The following is a 25,969-nucleotide window of genomic DNA, read 5'->3' on the forward strand; positions in this document are numbered from 1 at the left end:
CACACACACACACACACACACACACACACACACACACGTTTGGACGGGGTCCCCTCCCTCTGGGAGTCTTCCTGAGCGTGACAGTTGGGACTCATGCCGCTCACTGCCTCCAAGGCACGCAGCCTTGTCTCATGTAGCACACACACACACACACGCACAAACAAACAAACAAATAAACAAATATCCTGGCCTGGGCTGGTGCAGCTCTCATTCACAGGGTCAGTCATTGCCTAACTGCACAGTGGTGTGTGTGATTGCAGTGTGATGACTGGCCTGTAGAGGGCACCCTCGAGGCGACATTCATAGCCATAGAACAAGGGGCTGGACAGGTATTGTCGGGTAGGACACTGACCATGCCGGTCACTATACAAGTTCATGAACTGTTTGGACTTCAGACTGAATACAGTGTCCTTCAGAACTGAACTGAGGATATTATAATACTACAATTGTTCTGTCAGCCTGAGGGTAATATGCTTGTGGTCATGAACCAGTGTCTCATTATTCAAATGGAACATCCACACATCTTGTCTGGACCACTCTCTCTTAACGTTAGACGATGTGTAAAGCCTTATTAGCGTGCGTTTTAATAGGTTTGAAGTCAAATTAAGTAGTCACTCGGTTTCCCTAGACAATGATATGGACTCGTTAGACGGCCAATCGGCACCCAGCTCTCTCTGGCCTCTCCCGCTGGTGTTGAATTAAGACAGAATGAGATGTCAAGGCCTCCCGGAGTGCCAGTGACAAGCAACACGCGCTCTATCTTCAGCTGTGTGTGTCTGACCCTTCAGACGAGACCTAAGAGATCAGTGTTGTTGCTTAATTGACTCGGGGCCCCCCTCCAAGCACAGCTCCCCTGCTTGTTAGAGAGGCCAAAACTGCTTGTCAGGAGGCAGCCTGTGAGAACCGCGGAACAATGTTCCACATTGGTTCCTCCCAGGAGCTCCTATTCTTCCGGGATGCCAACTCCCAATCCCAACATTTGTACGATTAAAGGGATTTGACGATGTACCATGACATGCTCCTCTAATCTCCCAGATAAGGGATTAGGGCCCTGCTGTGTCACACACCCCTAATCTGGCTACGGCGACGTCTCCATGCGGAACCCCTGAACACCGCAGAGGCAGGGATCACCATCCTGCCCTCCCAGAATCCCTTGCTGCCGCACCAGGGGATGGGCGGGCAGCGTTTGACCCAGTGAGCTGTCACAGAGTGTCGGAATCTAAAGCACTTATCTTCTCAGGGTGGCTAGCTCAGTTGGTAGAGCGGGTCGTTCAATGATTGAAGGGTCAGTGGTTCGAATCCCAGCCCCGGCTGTCCACATGTCGAAGTGTCCTTGAGCAAGACACCTAAATTGCTCCCAATGAGCAGGTTAGCACCTTGTATGGCAGCTACCATCATTGGTGTGTGAGTGTGTGTGTGAATGGGTGAATGAGAGGCCATTGTAAAGGGCTTTGAGTGTCACTAAGGTGGAAAAGCACTTTTTAAGTGCAGTCCATTTACCATTCTCTGCACGCCTTGTCTTAAATGGACCATAATGGACAGATTATCTCTCTGTATTTTATTTTCCATTTGTTTTTTTTCGTGTTTTTTTTCTGAAATTGCACCAATCACTGCGTTGCTCTATAAACTAATGCCTGTGCAGTTGATTTAAACCCCCTTGGGAGACTCCCATTTCATTCCCGTATGTAAATGAGGAACACAAAGACAGCGGATTTGTACAACGGCTTGGCGTAGACACCTGGATGTCTCCAGTCCCCTCCTCATCTCATTTCCATGCATCCGTGTGGCTATTCCTTAACACATTAGACAGGTGTTAACTCTTTTTGGAGTGGTTTGGAGGGATAGCAGATGTCCTAAATGGCTGCCTGTCTCACCCTGATAACACAGCATGGGATGAGGTAAATAGTGAGGGAGATGGATTGTGGGTGGATGGGTGAGCGTAAGCGAGATTCAAGATTCTGTATTTCCAGGGGCCTTTCCGGTCGAGCCCCAGGGATTTGTCACGCTCGCTGTCTGTCATAATACACATTTTCACCTGCCACCCACCCAGACACACAGGGTCTATGTTAAAATGGAATGACCACAAAATTAAGAAAAGGGAGAGCAACACAGATGCCTGGTTTGAACTGGTGATTGAACAAGCTGTCCTCACCTTTTGAGGACAGGAAGAAAGAGGTCGATTGAAAGAGGGCGAGAAAGAGAGAGCGAGAGAGAGAGAGAGAGAGTGGGAGCTGAAGCAGAGGTGGAGTAGCGGTGCACTATCAATGCACCCAACAATAGCTCTGTCATCGTCTGCCCAAAGAGCAGACACCCAGCTGCCCGGTGACATCTCGGGGGAGAATGTCGGGGGAGCAGAATTCTCCCGTCCAATTTGTGAGGAAGGTGAACTTTATACCGTCTCTCCGTGGCAGAGGCAAGAGAAAATCACTGGCAGGTCTGCGTTCAGATTCCCTTTCTCTCTTCCGCTCTCTCTCCTCCTTGACATGACATTTTTATTCACTGGTCCTGGAGGACGCATTCAGCCGAGGTGTGGGGAGAATGCAGAAAGCGAGTGGATATCCCTGAGAAAGAGAGTGAATATCCCTGAGAAAGGGAGTGAATATCCCTGAGAAAGAGAGTGAATATCCCTGAGAAAGAGAGTGAATATCCCTGAGAAAGAGAGTGAATATCCCTGAGAAAGAGAGTGAATATCCCTGAGAAAGGGAGTGAATATCCCTGAGAAAGAGAGTGAATATCCCTGAGAAAGACAGTGAATATCCCTGAGAAAGAGAGTGAATATCCCTGAGAAAGAGAGTGAATATCCCTGAGAAAGGGAGTGAATATCCCTGAGAAAGGGAGTGAATATCCCTGAGAAAGAGAGTGAATATCCCTGAGAAAGAGAGTGAATATCCCTGAGAAAGAGAGTGAATATCCCTGAGAAAGGGAGTGAATGTCCCTGAGAAAGGGAGTGGATATCCCTGAGAAATGGAGTGAATATCCCTCAGAAAGGGAGTGAATATCCCTGAGAAAGAGAGTGAATATCCCTGAGAAAGAGAGTGAATACCCCTGAGAAATGGAGTGAATATCCCTGAGAAAGGGAGTGGATACCCCTGAGAAAGGGAGTGAATATCCCTCAGAAAGGGAGTGAATACCCCTGAGAAAGGGAGTGAATATCCCTGAGAAAGAGAGTGACTACCCCTGAGAAAGAGAGTGAATACCCCTGAGAAAGGGAGTGAATATCCCTGAGAAAGAGACAATTATTATTTTATTTTTTTTACAGACGATGCTTGAAACACCACTGATGAGCTGCTCCCTGCTTTTGGAGACGGGGCTCCCATTAAAGGGCAATGCTCGTTTTTGAAAACCTGGACCTTATTTACGACATATTATAAGAAGTTTGACTCACCGAGATCACTTTTGTGTAGTTCGGAGGCCTGTAGAAGAAATTTAAAATCCAGCGCGAGCCAGTATATCCATGTAATGACGGTGATCGGGGCACCGAGAATGCAGTTTCTCAAAATCTATTTTCGGCCGCTACGATCGGATTGTTGCTGACGAATGACGACGACAATATTCTCGGCACCAACAACGATCGTAGCGCAGAGAATGTGAGCCGGAGAATAGCCAGTCTGCGCGCTGGCCTGTGCGCATGCGTGCTGGAGCAAGTGGGGAAAGGCGTGTAAAGATCATATTACAGAGGCTAAAGACCCCGTATTTGAAAACCACAACAATGCCTCGCGTTGAGGAATCTCAACTGTCGATTCATCCAATCTGATTGATGAAAACAACCGTTTAGCGGCCGAAAATAGATTTTGAGAAACTGCATTCTCGGTGCCCCGATCACCGTCATTACATGGATATACTGGCTCACGCTGGATTTTAAATTTCTTCTACAGGCCTCCGAACTACACAAAAGTGATCTCGGTGAGTCAAACTTCTTATAATATGTCGTTAATAAGGTCCAGGTTGTCAAAAACGAGCATTGCCCTTTAAAGTCTGGCCGTAAATACCGATGTGAGAGACCGGGAGAGGGAGAATGCAGCATTACCTGCAGTATTTGCTGAACACACAGGCACCTGTCTTCCATTGCACACACGTCTGCAGTGCACTCTAGTGTGACATTTACCTCGAGCGAAAGCGACAGGAAAACTCTCGTGGTAAACCGTAACGCGCCCAGCCCAGGAATTGAGTTGTGCTGGCCAAGGTCACTCTTTGATTGGCTGTGTGAGTCCACACAAGGCCACCTATTGGAACACAGCACCTGTAGAAACACTGGCTGTATTTAGTCGTGTGCATGTGGAGTCCTATTTGACACTGTTACAGCATTTAAAACGTGAACTGTTTCAGGAGCATACTGGGCCAGTCACTAAACCATGGGTCAGGATCCTAACGGGTCAGTCACTCAAATTTCTTCAAATATACTGTGTCTTATGTACAGTATGTACAGTATATGTTTCTCTAAGCACTCCCTTCATGTCATGCATATTCCTATAAGGCTAATCTACCCACGCACAAAGCATAACTCATCCAGAGCACCTGCCACTTATTACGCAACATTTCACTTAAAGGATAAGTTCACTATTTTCTACTTTAGGGCCTATTCTCGGTCTGTCTTACATGAGCTGTAGGGAGTATAATTTCCTTGAATGGGCCAATGAGACGTTGGAAAAAGCACAAACCATTGCTGTCATGAAAGATTACAAATGTGCAGTTACAAATAGTTAGTAGCTCCCGTCTCAGAAAAGTACATTCAGCATACTTTTCCTGACATCTCACTGACCCCGTTAGCTTCCAACTTAGCAAAGTGTGCGCCTGCAGGATAACTGTAGCTCAATACTGAGGCGATCAGAGAAATTATAGCCTTAACATGTTCGGTGCATGTAAGATAAACCGAGAATAGACCCCAAAGTCCAAAATAGTGAACTTTAACTTTAACGCCAGGACTAAGCCATTAATACATGAAAGAGCTACTGTAGCAATTACTACCCAAGCAGATCAGAAGGAGGAGGAAAACCTCAGAGGAGATCTAGTCTGCCCTTCACACTTACCCGGTCTGCTATCCCTTCTGTGTGTGTGTGTGTGTGTGTGTGTGTGTGTGTGTGTTCTCTGGTGTAAGCAGGTCTGACAGCATTAATAGCCTTGTCTCCCTGCAGTAGCACCAGAGGGAATCACACTTTGGTCAGCAGCCATTTACAAGTGTTCTTTTGATGATGATTCTTTGCAACTTAAACACATGTCTGACAGGACAGCTACGGCTACAGGGGAGATGTGTTCATTAATTACCGAAGGCTGTTTCTTTTTCTGTTCGCCTACTCCTGTTGGAGATTAGTTCCTAAGCCTCAGCCCTAGTCCCAGCCCCAGGACAAGCCTCAGTCCCAGCCCCAGGACAAGCCTCAGCCTCAGCCCCAGGACAAGCCTCCGCCTCAGCCCCAGGACAAGCCTCAGCCTCAGCCCCAGGACAAGCCTCCGCCTCAGCCCCAGGACAAGCCTCAGCCTCAGCCCCAGGACAAGCCTCAGCCCCAGGACAAGCCTCAGCCTCAGCCCCAGGACAAGCCTCAGTCCCAGCCTCATCAGCAGCCTCAGCCCCAGCCTCAGCCCCAGCCTCAGCCCCAGCCTCAGCCCCAGCCTCAACCCCAGGACAAGCCTCAGCCCCAGCCTCATCCCTAGCCCCATCCTCAGCCCCAGGACAAGCCTCAACCTCATCCCTAGCCCCAGCCTCAGTCTCAGCCTCAGCCCCAGCCTCATCCCTAGCCCCAGCCTCAGCCCCAGCCTCAGCCCCAACCCCAGCCTGAACCCCAGCCTCAGCCCCAGCCTCAGCCCCAACCCCAGCCCCAGCCGGTCGGGGTCCTGAAAGTACCCGGTCCAGGTCAGTTTCCGTCTGCACATTGCGCCATGGGCTCCGGCCTCAGCTCCGTGACTCGTCTCTGTTCTGGACCGGCAGTCAGACGGACGCCCGTACAGACAGGGCCAGCAGAGCCGGCTGGCAGACAGGGGGAGCAGGAAGGCAGGCAGGCAGGCAGGCAGGCTGGCAGGCTGGGAGACACGTGGGCAGGATGGTGGGTGGCTGCCAGGGCTTTCTAGAAGCACATTCTTCTCATTGTCTAATGAGACCCACCCCCATCCACAGTGACATTACCTGCACCATCTCAGCACAAGTAGCCTCATCACTATGTGCATAAAACATGAGGTGGCATCACTATGTACAAATGGCATGCTGTCTCTCCAACAGAGGCAGAATTATTATGTGCATATCATTCAATTGAGGCGAGGCCAATGTATTTAATGCATACAGGGAACGCAGTCTTTCTTGATCTAATTCCCCGGCTCCATCTCCCACCTAATATGGTTTTGTACACATGCGGTATATTCTTCATGTGTGTGTTGAATATTTGGATGTTGACGTGAAGATGGAGGTGGAGTGAAGGCATGTCTACGGGTTGGCTAGGTAAATCTCTCTATCTATCTATCTATCTATCTATCTATCTATCTATCTATCTATCTATCTATCTATCTATCTATCTATCTATCTATCTATCTATCTATCTATCTATCTATCTATCTATCTATCTATCCATCTATCTATCTAATCCACATCCACAATCTATCTAAATATCCGTGATGAAATCTGTGACCCATACAGCAAAAAGTGAGCTGCACATGTATAGAAAGTATTAGGTCTACTCACCAGGGGCAGATAAATCCATTGAATTGGTTAAAATTCACCATTCAAAATGTGATTGCCTACAGTACAGTATACCACAAACAGGGGTGAAAGCACCCATCCCACACTGTAGAATGAATGGAGAAATGTAGTATGTAAAGTCTCAACTGAGAGGCGATTAAGGCGTGGTTATTATTTGTGCTTATAACGGCGCTAATCGACTCCAAATTGCTAAAATGGAGATAGCTCGACTCTGTAGGCCAAGAGGAATCTAATGATCTTCACCTCTTGGCATTTGGTCGATTTCACTGACCGCCAGGTCAACCAGAAGGCAACCAATTCCACTCAACAACTACTACTGTTCTGATCGCTAACACTGCTAGCATAAGTGAACGGAGTAGAGCATATCGAAAATTAGCATCTGCTTAGTTTCCTGTCTGTGCACGTTTTCTGCCGCAACAATACAGAGTGCCTCAGCCCAGCCCTGAGAACCATGGTTCACTAGGCCCATCTCTCTCTCTCTCTCTCTCCCTCTCTCTCTCTCTCTCTCTCTCTCTCTCTCTCTCTCTCTCTCTCCTCTCCCTCTCTCTCTCCCCATCTCTCTCTCTCTACCTCTCTCTCCCTCTCTCCCTCTCTCTCTCTCTCTCTCTCTCTCCTCTCCCTCTCTCTCTCCCTCTCTCTCTCTCTCTCTCTCTCCCTCTCTCTCTCTCTCTCTCTCTCTCTCTCCCCCCCCCTCTCTCTCTCTGTTTCTCCCCTCCCTATTTCAGATTCCCTTTGTTACAGTAGCTTATAGAAACAGTGTCGACTGTCTAAAATAATTGTTGTGTGTTGCCTCTCATTTTGATTTGACAGGAGGCCTTGAGGGACTGTCTCACACAGCGCCGTCTCGGATAGCGTCAACAAACCCTTTGCTGTCTCATAGCATATGCATCCTGTTCCTGCGTCTTCATAGGTGAACGTGTATCCATGCAACTGAGTCGAACTCCTCCAGCTACTATTTTAGATGGAGAGGAACAGCAGTCACGGGCATGGCGGCTGGTATCGCTATGGAAACGGAGGAGAGTGGCGGGTGGCGCGGTGACATCCCGGTGGGAACCGACGGATGGCATGCCGGCATGACACTTGCCGCTGGGGATTTTACGAAGTCAGAGTGAGAGCTCAGCGGCACGTCACTGTAACCGTCTTTCAAAGCGCGGAAATGACACTGCCTGTGGACTCATAGACACTGGAGGAGAGAGAGAGGGAGAGAGAGAGAGAGAGAGAGGGAGAGAGAGAGGGAGAGAGAGAGAGAGAGAGAGAGAGAGAGGGAGAGAGAGAGGGAGAGAGGGAGAGAGAGAGAGAGAGAGAGAGAGAGAGAGAGAGAGAGAGAGAGACACCATTGAGCATCAATGCATGTAAGTGGCACGCCAAGCCATAATGCAATTATGCAAACAGCCCCTCAACTGAGATAACAGAACCTCCTTCTGAATTCACCTGACCTCCCGTGGGCCGTGGTAGAATCTCATCAGTCGGCCGCCATCGACCCGGAGACTCGGCTCGGTCCGGCCTCCTGCTCAGGGCCCCCTCAGCCCCTCAGCCCGCCCTCAACCCGCGCTCAGCCTGCTAGGGCACAGCACGTTTTAAGTACCAGCGTTGAATAAAAGCGCCTCTTTTGGTGCAGCGTGAGTAAAATGAATTTACTGAAGAGACCATTAGCGATTGTGAACGTCGTGCTGGCGGCGTAATGCGACAATCCCGCCCCCCTGCCTGGAGCAGAACTCTCCACGGAGCGGGTATTAAACCCCAGGCGCCGACCTCCCCTATAGCACATCTCTGGGCTCATACCTCCCTGATTACAGCCGCCCCCAGAGTCACAGAGAAATTAAAATGATTACCGAGCCGGCTATGGTCAAACGCTGCGGTAACCGCTCGGTTATGGGCCAATCAGCCGAGAGGACCCCGCTTATTTATTTTTTTTCCCGCCTAGATGATTGGTGGCGCTCTTGAGGAGCCGGTTTGTCGTGACTGACAGAGAGGACCGCCTCCCTGCCTGTACGATTACCGCTATTGTTAGCGTGAGCTTTTTACGGGTCCCTTAAGGCAGATCTGGAACATTCTCAAGCTTAGACGATGAAGAATCGCACAGGAATAAGGAATAAAACAGCCGCTCGGCGTTGTAATCGCACAGCTGCATCAGAAGAGTCAATGCCCTTTTAACACGGTAGCGCCATCATTTCTTCAGTGACTGCAGTCGCACTGGGCTTGTTAAAGTCAGAAAAATGCCTCCCTGTAAAACAGTGTTTCACCAGAGCATTCCCCGCTGCCCGTCCGACTCGCTAACCAGGAGCACGGTGATAATGACAGTTACCCCTGGATGGCCTCCGCAGAGATGTACTTCTAGTTCAACATAATGGTGCTAAAAGCCATTTTAATCTGCACCAGAGGGCCGGGGCGCCAGAAACGAGTGCGGTCAGCGTTTTGTGAAAACTGTCCGTGAACCCTTTTCTATGAATGCAACACATTTTCTCTTGGACAATTGGGCTGACGCCTGGTTGGTTGAAATAGGGGGCCGATCGATTTACGGTGACCTCATTATCTGTTCTACTGTACTGCATAGCATCTCCTACTTATGCGATGAGCACATCATACAGTTATCTAACCGGGCATTGCATATAGTACACCTTGCGCGATGAAACGTGTTAACATTCTTGGGTTTGATGACAGCTTTTATCACTCGGTCTCTCTCTAGGTCGTCCTCAGACGAGCCTCCATCAGCGTTTCCGGTCCCTTCCGCCCCGTCTTAAGTCCCAGACTCTAGAGGAGGGTCTTTCTCCGCCCCGTCTCTCGTGAGATGTTTTTGAACACGTCTCTATTGATCCCTCTTCTGCTTCATCAGTGGCGCCCTCCTGCTGCAGGAAGTGTTCTATTGAAGCAGTGATGGCACACGCATTTCATTTATCTCAGAGCAAGAGAGAGAGAGAGAGAGAGACCTGTGATTGTAGTCTTTCTTTGATATCCCATTTTCCTATTACATGTAGAGTGACTGAGTTACTTTAAGGCCGTAAGTCATTTAGCGCCTCTCTCACTAGCTGCCTCTACCTGAGCTAGCTACAGATGAGCAGACATGACACCCAGAGACACATGACAAACGGGGGAAGGTGTGGCACGGTGGCACAGTGCTTTGCACTCTCACCTCACAGCAACAGAAAAGGTCCTGGGTTTGAATCCCGCTTGCGATGATGTCGGCATTGGGGATGTGGCATCTCCCCAAGGTTGTCAGGTGCTCAGGTGGGGTATCTCCCCAAGGTTGTCAGGTGCTCAGGTGGGGTATCTCCCCAGGGTGGTCAGGTGCTCGGGTGGGGTATCTCCCCAGCGTGGTCAGGTGCTCAGGTGGGGTATCTCCCCAGGGTGGTCAGGTACTCAGGTGGGGTATCTCCCCAAGGTGCTCAGGTGGGGTATCTCCCCAGGGTTGTCAGGTGCTCAGGCCGGGTATCTCCCCAGCGTGGTCAGGTGCTCAGGTGGGGTATCTCCCCAGGGTGGTCAGGTGCTCAGGTGGGGTATCTCCCCAGGGTGGTCAGGTACTCAGGTGGGGTATCTCCCCAAGGTGCTCAGGTGGGGTATCTCCTGGGCCTTTCTGTGCAGAATGTGCATGTTCTTCCCGTGTTCATAGGGTTTCCACACAAAAACCCCAGTATAAAAACATGCAGATCGTATGGCTCTCCTGTTCGTCCCTGACCAGGAGTGGACAGAGCGCGTGGCCTGGTCCCCCCGGGGCAGGGGATTAAAAGCAGAGAAACATTGGTGACCATTTTGTTTGTGTGTGTGTGTGTGTGTGTGTGTGTGTTTCGATGTCATCGCCTCACCACCCCATGCGCTGTATGTTCACTGTATGACATGTTTGTTGTTTTGCTGTTGTTAAGGTAGTCTAACAGAGAGAGAGAGAGAGAGAGAGTGAGAAAGAAAGAGAGAGAGAGAGAGAGAGAGAGAGAGAGAGAGAGAGACCAGTGAAAGTGGATCCTTGCCCTCCCTAGAGAATGTTTCAGAGGCTTCTAGACATGTCAGGAGTGTTAACAATCTGATTGATCAGTATGGTCAGACTCTGAAATGCGATCAGTCCTCACTCCGTCAAGACTGTGAACCGCAAGGCTATAGCTGTGGGTAAGGAGTGGAATGACTGCATGTAGCGCTGCATAGCTTTCACTATGTTACAGTGGACACCTTTTTTTGTGCACATTTTTGTGTGCATCCTCTTGCTTGGAGAGTGTGAGTGTACAATATGTCTAAAACAAGAAACAAAACACGTTTTAGCTTCAGGGGGGCAAGGCTATGGTGCTAATGAGTGCTATGATTGTGGTTCTCGTGTGAGGGGGTGTTGTCACTGTAGGGGTGACAATTCCACTAAAGGGCATTCACATATTGTTGTGCTGTTGCCTTAGCATGCACGACAGCCACTTTATGAAATATTTATCAGGGATTTGGGGGCTGAGGGCATTTTAATTACCATTTGCAAGGCAGCCATTTTACCAGGTTTATTTGTGTCATCAGGCTTGTCAGTGTTTGCCATCTTCTCTGTGTGCATCTGTGTTTACAGCCTCCGATGTTTTGTGTGTACCTATTGATTGAACAAGCAACAAAACTTTTTAATTTAACAAGCGCAAATTACTAAAGTGTAGAATGAGTGAAAAATTACAAATTGAATTAAGCTGGCTTGTTTTTTTTTCTCAGCGTATTTGCAAGGTTTAGAGACCAGTTCCTAATGTCCATTCTCTCTGAACACACTCCTGACCTACTGACATTAACTTGACCTGCTATTGATACTCAGGGAGGAGGGAACTAGTCTCAATGTGGCAAGGTGGTCGTAACTGTGCTTCCTGTTCTCCTATGCAAACCTGCCTCCGTCTTTAGGGACTCTGTGTAACGACCTGGATTTTCTACCCCTGTTACTTCAACCCCGGGCTTAATTATTTTTGCAGAGGAAAACATACGCCCCCTAATTAATTCCACACTCCACAATCTATCATAATTACCGCCAAATAAGTTGTTGTTATCGCTTTAATTTAAATTAGTGGCTGTGATGCTCGCTCATAAGAACATCCAATATTGCAATGACACACACACACACACACACACTCAAGCATGCACGCACTCACACACGTTAATCAAATAAGCTTCCAAATTATTCACTAGGCAGTTGCAACACTGCTGTACCTTCTAACTAATGTAATCACACAAGTGATGGGTGAGAATCTGCATTTTCACAGACCTGTAATCCCCCACGCCCCCCATTTAAGAAATGGAATTTTGTTGATCCAGGAAATCGCCTGCACTGTGTGCGGTAAACAGAAACAGTTTGTTTTCTGTTTCCCCTGTTGTACCAAACCCTGTTCCTCCACAGTTGGAGCTGTTGAAGAAAGAGAAGGCTGCAAAAGTTCAAAGAGGACGAAGGGAAATCAATGGAGCTCCAAATTGCGGGCTGCCCTTTCGAGGCGCCACGCAGTGCACTTGGCATCAGAGTGAATCTACTGTACCTTTGTTAAAAGGACATCTGTGTGTGAATAGGCGAGAGTGGGAGCATATAGGTCTCTTCCCACCGAGCAAAGGGACAGATTTTAAACTCACGTCAATGCTTGTGCCGTAGACCGGGTAGATGCACTAAATAGCCTACATTATTACAAAAAATAAAGATCTGCTAACACCAAACATATGCAGAAGGCCTGTAGGCTAGACTACAAGATAATTATCTGTGCACAGAAGTGATTTCAATGTTGCATCATGGCTTTTCTCTCATTTAAGTTCAAGTTCAAGATTGTATTGCATGCATTGTAGACTAGCAGTAGGCTGCAGGTACATTGGAATTCCTGGCCCTGCTCTTCTCCACGGTTATCAGATCCTGCAACTGTTAGTTCCTGACTAGTCTCGCATAGCCAGACCTATCTCCACATGGTTTACACTGTGCCAGCGCCGGAGACAGGTCTGGCTGGAAATATTACCATTCTGCAATAGGGGGGGGGGGGGGGGGGGAATGCAGTATTTCTTTAAACCAATCACAATCCGCAAAATAGTCTGGATCGAATCGGATTGGTGCCGAGAGAATCACTCGGCCGAATCAGATTAATTTGTGTCGCCAGACTCGCCACTGATTGGGCAGTGTGACAACGAATGACGTTTATTGCCAAAACCTACATCCGTTGAGCCAGACTAGTTCCTGACTAAACAATGTAATATAAATGTAGATAATATTATATATTGCCCTATACCTAAGTAAAGTCTAGCTGGATGTGAATATACTACATTTGAATAATATAATGTTAACCTTAACCTATAAGTAACCTAAAATATTGTGTTTTAGAATGTGAATATACAAACAAGCTAAGCAAGATATGTGCCCCCTCCAACGGTGACGGCAGGTCATATAGCCCAGGATGATTTGTCCATAGACCTGCTTTAGACTAAGCACTATATATTTTGCAATATATTTTATATTTCAAACTATCACCCTTTGTCTTTGCAATATGGAAGCCTGGTCTTCTGGGGTCAAAAACCCTGTTTCAGAAAATACTAGTCAAATCTCTCAGCTACAAGAGCTACTATTCATTTTCTGCAGTGTGCCATGCAGAAAGACACTTGTCTACATGCAACAGGAAAGGAGTCAATCGCTTATTTTTAGCCGGTTTCCCCACGTTTAAAAAACCTGCATATGTGCTGTAATTTTTGCTGGGAAAAAAGGGTATAAGTGAGAGTGGGAGAACAAGAGCGAGAGAGGGGAGTGGGCAGAGAGGAGGGGAGAGGAGGAGAGAGGAGGAGAGAGGAGGCCAGGGCCCTGGCTGAGACCCAGGTTCCTCTGTCATGTCTCATTAGTCAGGTCTTTAAAAGCCCGGACCTGCCCTCCCAGGCACACTGCTCTACCACAATATCCCTGATTAAAGTGCCAGAGACACTCGCGGACCAGAGCCGGGGATGGCCATGCGGCTTTTATTCGGGGCCGTGCTCATCACTCAGACACAATGCTCATATCACCACCGGACACCGCGGCACTCCAGCCGCCAGGCCATCTCAGGCCAAGCCATGTGGAAAGTTTCAATTCACTAGGAACAGCAGGGTATTCTATTAATGGTATTCCTCTACGACACCGCCACCCCCGTACCTTCACAGAACCATCCTTTACAGACACAGACTGTATCTGCTTCAATGACGATGCTATTTCAATATTTCAACAGCACTAATGGATAGATTACCATGTGGCATTTCTTCACTCTAAACTAGCTAGTAGGAAGCTCCCAGCTCATAATTCCGGCATTAGCATCATGCTCTGTGCTATAATTTCCCACAGTTTATCGTGTTATAATCATTTCCCATTGCTTCCGTACACAAGCTGTAGCCACGGGCTGAGTTTGACTAAGTGAGAGCCATCTGATGTTATCATAAGGACACCATGTTGCCTTTGTTATTATTAATCTGATCTTCCTTTGAGTGCAAATAAAAAAGCCCAGTGTTGTTTTATTCATGAGGGGGCTGGCGGGATTACCTTGAGTCTGCAGACAGATCTGACCCTAGCTGTGTTTAGACAGACAGACAGACAGACAGACAGATCTGACTCTAGTTGCGTTTAGACAGACAGACAGACAGACAGATCTGACCCTAGCTGCGTTTAGACAGACAGACAGACAGACAGACAGACAGATCTGACCCTAGCTGTGTTAAGACAGACAGACAGACAGATCTGACACTAGCTGTGTTTAGACAGACAGACAGACAGACAGACAGATCGGACCCTAGCTGTGTTTAGACAGACAGACAGACAGACAGATCTGACCCTTGCTGCGTTTAGACAGAAAGACAGATAGACAGACAGATCTAGCTGTGTTTAGACAGACAGACAGATCTGACCCTAGCTGTGTTTAGACAGACAGACAGACAGATAGACAGATCTGATCCTAGTTGTGTTTAAACAGACAGACAGGCCGACAGACAGACAGACAGACAGACAGACAGACAGACAGACAGACAGACAGACAGACAGACAGACAGACAGACAGACAGACATATCTGATCCTAGCTGTGTTTAGAATGAAAATACTCTGTATAAGTGACAGACAGACACTTATACAGGTCAGGCTAGAAACAGAACCACACTGAGGGCATGCAAAGCATGCAGACAGACAAAACAGACAGACAGACAAAACAGACAGACAGACAAAACAGAAAGGCAGACAGACAAAACAGACAGACAGACAGACAAAACAAACAAACAGACAGACAGACAAAACAAACAGACAGACAGACAGACAAAACAGACAGAGACAGTCAGACTGTACAGACAACAGGACCTGAAATACCCCAGCATCCCTTGCGTCCAGACTAAGTGGTGTTGATGCAGGTGTGTTGTGCTGCCCCGCTACACGGTGACAGACAGCCACAGCGCAGAGAGGGCCGGCCGCCAACTCTGGTTAGCTGGTCCTCATCATCCATCTTCAGTCTCCTCCATGCCTCCTGTACCGCCAACGCTCAGCCACAGACGTCATTAGCACTGGCAGTTCTGCTTTGTGTGGAGAAGAGCTTGATGGGGAGAACGGGCGTTGAGCGTTGAGTAACGTTCCACGCCCTGTTTTCCGTGGTCCGCTAAACCCTCGTTACTGCCTGCACTGCGAGAGCAAGGACACAGCAACGAGCCAATGGTGGGCAAGCACTGGTGCATGAAGGGGGCCATGGTCTCTCTCTTTCTCTCTCTCTCTCTCCCCCCCCCCTCTCTTTTTAGCTGGGTGTGAATTGAGGCCAGGCCATCTATGAGGTGTCAGGGACTGGTAATCAACAGCCACAGACGCATAAATGGATCTGCAGTAATTAAGGAATTAGCAGGAGGCTAACAGCTTATTTAGAGGAACACTTAACTTTAAATGCGTACATGAGGACCGACAGTACTACATAACTACAGTACTACAGCATCCTGTCAATATGTCCTGTCCCACTTCCCAGAGCTGTCAGACCCAGAGGCTCGGTACCGGGGGAATGTGAGACCCGTAGACTCTGTACCAGGGGAATGTGAGACCCATAGACTCAGTACCAGTGAGACCAATAGGCTCACTGCCAGGGGAGTGTGAGACCAATAGACTCTGTACCAGGCGAATGTCAGACCCGTAGACTCTGTACCAAGGGAATGCTAGAGTTCTCAGAGCGCAGACAGGGCCTTAACCTTGTCTTTATGGGACATTAAGACAACCTGGTGTTAGTCAATATTCTGCTGCCGTACTTTGTCTTTGTAATGATGTTTGGCTAGAATCCCCCACAGACACTTGTGGGGGATTTGTTGTGTTTTGTTGTTGGACTAAAACATACTATAAATGCCACCCACCCACGCTATCGAATCGCTAGCTTTTTGGTGCCGTTGCTGGCTAATCGGTGTTTATGTAAGGTCGTCATGTGTGTTGGCAAGTCAGAGGACCTGAGATCGAACCCAGAGTGGGAGAGTGAGCGTGGAAGCGATACTGACGAGCGACGCGGTGAACCCTGTGACAGTGGTACTGGTGACTCCAGATACACAGTTGGTAACCGATTTCAATTGGATGAGCTCACTCTTCAGTATAAATACCGCCCACCTGCGCCATCAGATTTATATAAGGTTGTCATGTGGGCAAGTGAGGGTGCTAGTGATGCTGACAAGTGACGCCAGAAAACAAAAAAACAGTGACACACACACACACTCACTTTGGAAATACATTATGACAGTGATATATAAGAAAGGAGGTGGAGTTGCCATTTTGTTTAATGACTCCCTCCAAAGTAAGCAGATGTCCTTTGAATATTTGGCTCTTCAGTTGAATTCCTCTTTTCGAGCCATATTTCTAAACATCTACAGGCCAACTAAATATTGTTTAACTTGTCTGATGACTTTGCTGAACAGCTATTATCTCTATTGACTTTGACTGTGTGGTAATAGTTGGTGATTTTAACATCCATGTTGACAAGCCTCATGAGTGTTGTGTCCTTGATGACTATGGACTGACTCAGCATGTGACGGAGCCCACACACAACAAGGGGCACACTCTGGACGTTTTCTGGAAAAAGCAGCTTTTCAACAGCTGAACAACTTCCTGGCACTAAATAATTGTTTTGATGTCTTCCAGTCAGGATTTCGACCACACCACAGCAGTGAGACTTCAATGGCAGAATTTCAGTCTTAGTTTTACTGGATCTCAGCGCTGCATTTGATACGGTTGACCATAACATATTACTAGGCCGACTGGCAAACTGGCTAGGAATTTCTGGCACAGTGCTAGACTGGTTTGAATCCTACAGTAGATGAAGGACAGGGACTACTTTGTGTCTATAGGCAGTTACAAATTTGAGCAGACAAAAATTACCTGTGGAGTTCCCCAAGGCTCCATTCTGGGGCCTCTTCTGTTCAACATTTGTATGCTCCCACTAGCTCAAATTATGGAAAACAACAAAATATGTTACTATAGCTACGCTGACAGCACACAAATTTATATCACCATAAAACCAGGGGACTATAATCCCATACAAGCGCTGAGTAAGTGCATTGAACAAATCAACGATTGGATGTGCCATAGCTTTCTTCAACTAAACAAAAATAAAAGTAATTGTATTTGGAGTCAAAGAAGAACGATTAAAAGTCAGCGCTTGGTGTAGTCATGGACTCAGACCTGAAGTTCAACAGTCACATTAAGACAATTACAAAGTCAGCCTACTATCACCTGAAGAATATATCAAGGATTAAAGGATTTCTGTCTCAGCAGGATCTGGAAAAACTTGTCCAAATGTTTATCTTCAGCAGACTCGACTACAGTAACGGTGTGTTTACAGGTCTCTCTAAAAAATCGATCAGACAGCTGCAGCTGATTCAGACCGCTGCTGTTCGAGTCCTCACTAAAGTGAATCACATCACTTCAGTTCTGAGGTCTTTACACTGGCTTCCTGTCTGTCAAAGAATTGACTTTAAAATACTGCTATTGGTTTATAAATCACTGAATGGTTTAGGGCCAAAATATATGTCTGATCTGCTGCTACGTTATGAACCATCCAGTTATGAAGCATCCAGACCTCTCAAGTCACCTGGCACAGGTCTGCTTTCTGCCTCCAGAGTTAAAACACAACATGGAGAAGCAGCGTTCAGTTTTTATGCTCCACATATATGGAACAAACTTCCAGAAAACGGCAGGTCTGCTGCAACTCTCAGTTCTTTTAAATCAAGACTGAAGACTTCTTTTTGCCGCTGCTTTTTATTAAATCAAATAATTATTCATTTGTACACTGCACTGTAACTTTTTTTTTGCATTTCATTTCATCACCTTTTATAATGTGTTTCTTTCACTTTTTCTTGATGCCTTTAATGTATCATGTAAAGCCCTTTTAATTGCCTTGTTGCTGAAATGTGCTATACAAATAAACTTGCCTTGCCTATACCCCATGGCAGGAACTATAAAAGTGGATCACTCTGGAATTCTCTTTTTATACTGTTTCACCCTAGTTAAAACTAAAGTCATACCTAAAAAATCGACATGCATGACTTGTCTTCAATTCAGCTCAAATTATTTTAAGGCAGCAAAAAAGTACAACCATAGATACTGTAAAAGAATGAGAACAGAAGACAGATTTTGTCTCCAGTAATATTTTTCCAGTTGATGCTGTAATCCACAATGAACTGCATGGTTGAGATTGGAACAAGGTAAATTAGGTAGAAAAATGTTTTTTCCTAACCCTCTCTCTCTCCCTCTCTCTCTCTTTCTCTGACTCTCTCTCTCTCTCTGAAGACAGTCCATGCTAAACCATGGTGTGGGTCTATGGGGAGGCCAGGATGGCCTCGGGAGTGGCAGAGGAGGAGGTTGTCTTAACAGGGGGAGAGCGTTAGCGTTGTCTTTGCCCCCGGCACTGTCAGCAGCCTCCTTAGTCGCTCATAAAACCATGAATGGAAAAGATACACTACTTCCTCGCCGCAGTGGAATGCCGTAAAAAAAAAACGAAAAGTCAAACATATTTATGGGGTTTTGGGCCCCCCGTGGGAGCCACTGACAAGCCCTCAGTGACTCGGGGCTGGAAGGCAGGGGAAGTCTGTATACGGGATCAACATCATGGCTGCCATGTTAGAGGAAGGCAGAGGGTATTTCGGACAGCTCTGGAATATCAATCAATGGATTCTTTCACCACGTCGGAGACTAGGAATACTGTACATCCATTCAACTGGTTCATCACTCCGTATCCGTCTGAGATTCATGTCAAATTCCATTAAAGTCCTCATCTCAGCATCTCTGGAATGAGTAATAAACCCCAAAAATGAGAAGGCTGCCCACGTGTGTGTGTGTGTGTGTGTGTGTGTGTGTGTGTGTGTGTGTGTGTGTGTGCGCAGACCTTGCCAGCACACAGACCAGATTTATGCTCCTACAATTCGATTGGATCCGCTGAAACGGTTAGGAGTTAATATGGGTTAATGAATCTGCTGGACCTGGGCAAGGAGCCCCTGTGGGAAGCAGAGCGGGGGGGGGCGACGGGGGGGGGCTACGGGAGGAGGAGGGAGACAGGGCTGAACTCAGAGAGAGGCAGTAATCCACTGAGTGCCCATAATGTAATGAGTACAGGTCTAGCTTAATGGAGTCCATTTGAGAAAGAGGGAGAACGAGAGTAACAGATGGATAGAGAGAGAAGTTGAGGGAGAGTGAGAGAGAGAGAGAAGTTGAAAGAGTGACTGAGAGAAAGAAGAAGAAAGAAGAGCGAGAGAAAGAGGGAGAGAGAGGGGAGGAGAGAGATGGGGAGGGAGGAATATAAATTGATGGGGGAGGGTGTTCATTAGGTTCATTAGCCACTTTTTCAAAACTCTTCATTCAGTCTGCATTACCAACATGCATCTTGGCCAAAACAGTTAACCTCACTTCCAAAACTCACTCAAATCACCAAAACACTTCATACATGTCTCAAAATAAGCTTTCCCATACATTAACCCATGCCACTGGCAGCAATTCTCACTCAGAAAGCATACAGACTGACCGACTGACAGACAAGCCAGTCTGCTGTTATGCATAGCTGTGTATATACCCTGTTTTGTTATTGAACAGACATCTTACCTGGACATATCGATACCAGAGTTCTTTCACACGTTCACCGTTTCTCTCGGAGGGTACAGTGTACAACTGCTTCCTCTTTATTTTACAGTATGTTTCTCTAAGATGCTGGCAGTAGTCGCTTCATCCTTATTTTATGTTCCTTTAAGACTCTGGCAGTAGTCGTTGTGCTGACCGCGTTCACATTCCCATAAGTGATATTGTCTGCCAGCACTTTGTCCCCAATTTCCCGCAGTTTTATTGCATTGTTGCCAAGTACCGTGTTAACAATGGCCATTTCCTGCACATCTCCCTCCTGTGAGAGGTAACCTGTGGATCCTACTGTAAAACATAAAACAATCAATATATATTTCAAGATGTCAGTACATGTACAAATGTAAACATACTGTATCGTACTGTAATATGTCAATTATCATTGAAGGACGCACATCTCACCTGTTGTTTTTCCCGGACTATTCGTATTCTTGATGCAACCGTTGAACGCTGCAGATTTGGTTGCACCCTTAAACCGGTCTCTCTCTCGAAGAGAGACCACGGTTTACAACATGGTCAATAATCGTGGCCCTTATCTCATCAGAGACCAGCGCTCCTGGTCTTCCTCTCCTCTGTCCTGCACGCGTTCTCTCTCTCCCTGACGCTCTCCCCACCAACCTGTCTGCCTTGGTCCATTTTTACAAACAAAATCATTCCGATGCCCTTTTGTCTGTTTGGTAACGACACTAAAAACAGTACACCTGGGTAGGCTTTCAGCTGAAATTGCAATCAGCTGTATTTTGAATTATTATTATTTCATTTTATTGTAAATATTCAGCAAAGATGTTCTATATATTTCAATATGGTTACTGCAGAAATGCACACAATTTGCCATCATTCTGTTTTGAATGTGTTTTTAACAGTTTTGAAAACAGTGTGTTAGCGTTTGGAAACTGTGCTGCAAATGGTGCTTTGCAGGTGGTGGAGTATGAATCAGAAAATCAATCAATCAAAGCCTTATTTGTATAGCGCATTTCATACACAGAGGCAACACAATGCGATTTGAAATCCATGAACTCTGAAAAAGGTTCATGGATTTTGGAAAATGTGGTCATTGAATGCATTTTGTTGAAAATGAAAAAGCAATCAAAATGATTCACAGTTTGTTCCACATGGACTTCTGTTTCGCTGACTGTGTGAAGAGTTTTGACAATGTGAAGAGGTCAGACATGTTTAGAGATATCTGTCCCTGATGTTGATTTCCAGTATCTGTGTATTTTCCATTTCAGTATTATTGACAGAGCTAAATACTGTTTCCAGACAGATCAGTGAACTGATACTGCAGGCATTTAAACGCTCAACATTTCCGTCCTAAGAATCAATTTTGCATCAAAGTTAGACGCAAAGCTCGGAGGAACTCAGGATGCACTGTTCCTTTCCTTTTGTTATTTTTTGCCCAAGACTACACAGTATTTATTGATGTTCCTATCCATCTATCTATCTATCTATCTATCTATCTATCTATCTATCTATCTATCTATCTATCTATCTATCTATCTATCTATCTATCTATCTATCTATCTATCTATCTATCTATCTATCTATCTACCTACCTACCTACCTACCTATCTATCTATCTATCTACCTACCTACCTACCCACGATACCTGAAGAATGTTTTATTTGACTGGGAGATGGTGAGGAGCTCATGCACTCTGCCCCCACCCCCCACCCCGCATCCTCCTCAAAGCTCAGTCAGCTGGCTCTTAGGGGAGATGGTTTTATAGTATGATGAGACACTCTGCACCAACAATCCCACCGGAGAGCACCCAGGAAATTATTTATGCCCCCTTGTTTTGTTTTTATCTTGGCCTCGTATTTGCTGTTGTTTATTGTGTTTGTTTGTTTGTCGCGGGCGGGCGTTGGTTCAGGGTCTGATCATCTGTCATCCCCCATCAGGCACTGGTGTTTTCCTTCAGGATGACTGCCACCGCTCTCCACTGTGTCCGTGCTCTGCTCATCCTCCGTTAATTGGCCTTTGTTAGTAAGGCTGCAGTCGCAGCAAAGTGGACGTGTTGGGGGGGTGGGGGGGTTGGGTGGGGGGGTGGGGGCGGGGGCTCGTTTGTTAGTCTGACACAGGACAGGAGACCTGACACTGCGCCAGATGTGAGGAGGCACCAGTGACATGGTAATAGAGAGCATGATCCTATCTGCTCATACATTTGCACCAGGGGGAGCGTAGCAGCGTGTTTGTGTGTGTGTGTGTGTGTGTGTGTGTGTGTGTGTATGTGTGTGCGTGCGTGTGTACTGTATGTGTGTGTGTGTGCGTGCCTGTGTGTGTGTGTGTGTCTGCGTGAGTAAGTGTGTGTGTGTGTGTGTGCTTGTGCTGGCCAATGAACAAACCCCTTAAGAAACGACAGCCTTAAATAAGCACCAAGCAGCCCTCTGACAAACAATATTTTCCTGATTCATGTAAAGAGGATATCATAGGTTTAAGTACACACAGTAACCCTAATCCTACAATACAAGAATGTGAAGCAAGAAATACTATCACTGATTTCTGACGATTGCTAGGTGCTTTTCCCATGTGTTGTAGGTATTACAGGTATTGCAGGTTTGTTACAGAGGTTTGCTCAATTCTCCACACCAGAACATTTGGGCCCATGTGTCACAGGCAAGACATGTACAGTATATTCTATAGCCTGACACACTATTTCCACTTCGTTTCACTTCATTATTCCTTCTGAACAGTAGGGATGGGAATCGAAATCTTCTTGTTGAGAACCGGTTCCCAGTGAATCGATTCCTTGGAATCGTTAGCCAAAATACTTAACGATTCCACTATTGATTCCTGTCGTTGCTGCGCATGCGCAATGCCGTCACACGCACGCTGCCTTGTTTTGTTTTATTAGACCGCGGTAGAAGAAGCCAGCAACATGTCGTCTAGGCATAAACGTTCGAAAGTGTGGTTACATTTCACACGACACGATGACAACACGGCCACTTGCAATGCTTGCAAAAACCTATATCATCAAAGGGGGGAAATACTACAAATATGCAAAAACATTTGGCCACACATCATGCGATAACTTTGCAGGAATGTCACATTTTTGACGACAGCAGCACAGCTAACGTTAGTGTAGTCGAAGGTCAACTCCCCTGTCTATTGTGTTAGTGCCATTTGTTTAATTGTGTAAACCAGCTTTCACTATATGAATAATCTCCATTTCCATCCATGTAATTTAGATGATGACGTTCAGAGTCAGGCTGGTGGTAGTCGGTCTGAAAAAATACTGATTTGTTTATGTCAGTTTTATTTTTAGTTCAAGGTGAATACACCTAAAAAACAGCACTGTAATTGGCATGTTCAAAGTAGTACATATAAAAGGAAATTAATGTTAATAAACCTGTTTGTACTCTTTTGCCCAATGAATCGATAAGAGAATCGCTAAGGAATCGGATCGATAAGCAGAATCGAAAATGGAATCGGAATCGCTAAAATCTTAGCAATTCCCATCCCTACTGAACAGGCTCCCATTGCAGCCATTTTCTAAGATCAGCATAGCCGAAGAGGGAGTCCTCGGATTAAACCACCCCCCTAACCAATCACATTGTGCGGTTTAATTCCGCCGGCGCATTCAAAGGACGCTGATTGGCCTGGTTGGAATTCCAACTGAGAAATCACTCTGGACGAAAGCCTTTCCAGACCCTGGATCACTTTTCGAAAATGAAAGCGAGTGTGTGATTCAGGGCCTGGAGCCAGGCAGCATTCTGCTGAATAGGAGAACACAGAAACGGTTCTTGCGTAAATCTCTGTTGCCTTGGTTTCTTGGCTGCATGTTTTGTTGGTCCTGGGTTATAGGCTGAGCTTGTAGCTACTGTAAATGAGTGTTGGTCTGAATGGTGAATAAAAGGCAACGGAACCCATTCAAGATTTAATGTCACATACTGTAGGGAATTGTCATAAAATGTTTTATGACAGGTTGACAAAAAACACGATCAATAAGCCTTTATTCCCAACTGTAACTTATTCGGATGTTGGAATAACAAGTGTGTCAGATTGATGATGCTTATGTTCTTTTCCTCTCCTCTCCCACCCCTCCCTCCCTCCACATTTCTCTCATTCTGCGCCCCTGCTCCACCTTTATCTGTCCCTTCTTTAACCTTCATCCCTCCCCCCTCTCTCCTATTCTCTCCCTCCCTCCATCCCTCTCTCCAGGTCCCACACCAGATGAGCGCGTTGACGTTCTACCGCTACGAGCAGCCCATCGTGGACTACTGCCAGGCCCACCAGCCCCTGCAGCTCAACCTGGGCTACGAGGGGCCCCCGCCGGGCCTGGAGGGCCTGGACGACCTGAACCCGCCCCGCGACCGACCCACCATACAGACTGTGGCGCTGCCCGCCGTGCCCTCCGCCGCCACCGGGGGCGCCCCGGGCCCCGGGCCGCGCTCCCCGCCGGCGGCTCTCAGACCCCCCGCCGCCTCCGCCGAGGGCCCCGGCGGCCCCTTCCCTCCCCCGGAGCGCCCCGCCAGCACGCTCACCTTCGGACGCTAGCGAGCAGAGCCACGGGTGGTTGTTAAGAGGTGGAGGGCGGGGCCTATAGGCCCACTTTGACTCTTGACTAGAGGGCAGGGGTAGCTGGGTTTACTGTGGGGCCTCTCTTAGCACACGGGCACAGAAAGACCATTAGGGGAAAGAGGTGAGGAGAGGATGAAGGAAATTTAATTTAAAAACATGGCTAGAGGGCCTTCGGCATCTGGCATGCTGGATGTGACCATTACGAAGGCTGATGCGTCCCCAGAATTGTGCTTATCATCTCGCTTTCTTTTTCCAAACGCTTCAAAGAATCCCTCCTTGCTCCCCTCCTCCTGGCGTGCAGGGGAATCGAAATGTGATGCAACACGCACAACGCGTTAGATTATCGCTTTGGTTCCAGTCCCGGCCGATACAGCAAAAGTGCTGTTGGGAGTCAGCTCAGAGGAACAGATAGAGGCAGTTCTCTCATGCTGGGTTAGCAGAGAAATAAAGGAAGTGCAATAAATATGGTTTCTGGAGGAGAAGGAAGCAAAGAGGTACAGAGCGAAAGGAAATATCAAGATACAAAATTATGTTTACCAGAGCTCAAAGGTTCTCTCGCTGTTTCTTCTTATCAAATGTGCCAGTCAGTGGTCGCCAATACAGTTAAATGGGTATTATTATTAGATAAGATGAGTGACCAAACGAGAGACAACTGGGTACTTCTGCTGTTTTGTTTTTGTTTTTTTTAACTGTGTAAATGGGAAGGCCACACTCTCATGCTGGGTTTCATTATTGTGCACATCATACCAAAGATTGTTTTCTTCTTATGTTTTTGATTGTTCCTGCTCACTGTTTCACCCAAACCTTTGCGTTTTTAGAACTCTGTATACATTTTAATAGTGAGATGGTCTCTTTTGCAAATGGGAGTTGAATCTTAAGTCTGTATTCAATATGTACAGGCAAACCCCACCAGCTATCTCCTCTCCCAGTTAAAAGAAGGTTAAGCTTATTTAAAATGCATAAAAGATAAAGTGAGGCTGTGAACATATGTCTGATAGGGTGTTTCACAAAGGCCCCCCCATTGGACCCTTTATCTGGGATCTGATTCCTGGGAATGGTCTGAAGACACAGCAGAACTGAGTTCCTTTGATATAGGAACTTAACGGTGTTGCATTAGATTTTATCCTGATTCAGTTGAATGTTCAGTTATCACGGCTGGGGGAATGAGTTGATACTATCAAATGAACGCAAAGGTCAGTGGATATTTTAGCAGAAGCCTAACACATTTTTATACATTTGTCGAAATGTGCTTGTATTTTTTTTCTTTTTTTTTTCCATGTGACTGACCAATTTGTTTAGCTGCTGAGCTGGCAGTGAGCTGGCACCTGACCCTGTGCTGCCCACGCCTCCCACACAGACACACAGCAGAGAGCAGCCCAGCGCAGATGCTGGACTGACACACTGACCCCCCTCTGACCCGGACCTATCGACCGTGGTGGCGGTTATTGCCTGTAAACACTGCTTCTCGTCCAGCCAGTGTGCCTGTGAGGAGGTAACAAGACGAATGTGGACATCGCCACGGTCACCTGCGGCCGCTATTGAACATCCTCTCCCATTGACTGATGGGAGTTAATGAGGAAACTAGGGATTTTGTGTTGTTCCGACTCTGTCTGCGTGCCCCCCCCCCCCCGCTCCTGTCCAATCAACACTCACTTCGCTTATTTTTCTACCTGTCCACCTTCATGTTCCCTGGAGTCACGGGCCTGTACTTGGCGGTGCCGATTTGTCC

The 25,969-nt window shown here is 47.0% G+C and overlaps 1 protein-coding gene across 1 annotated transcript in view; it reads left to right on the top strand.

The window, feature by feature from the left end:
- LOC311322782 (leucine-rich repeat transmembrane neuronal protein 4) overlaps positions 1–24,216 on the top strand; it is a gene marked incomplete at both ends in the record, with an annotated part of 185,468 nt that extends 161,252 nt beyond the window's left edge. Inside the window, one exon of the mRNA XM_084454896.1 lies at positions 23,881–24,216. Coding sequence (XP_084311022.1) covers positions 23,881–24,216 — 336 coding nt within the window. The remainder of the gene's footprint in view (positions 1–23,880) is intronic.
- Positions 24,217–25,969: the final 1,753 nt, after the last annotated feature.

Source organism: Borostomias antarcticus (genome assembly GCF_949987555.1).
Source record: "Borostomias antarcticus genome assembly, chromosome: 2".
Taxonomy (NCBI): Eukaryota; Metazoa; Chordata; class Actinopteri; order Stomiiformes; family Stomiidae; genus Borostomias; species Borostomias antarcticus.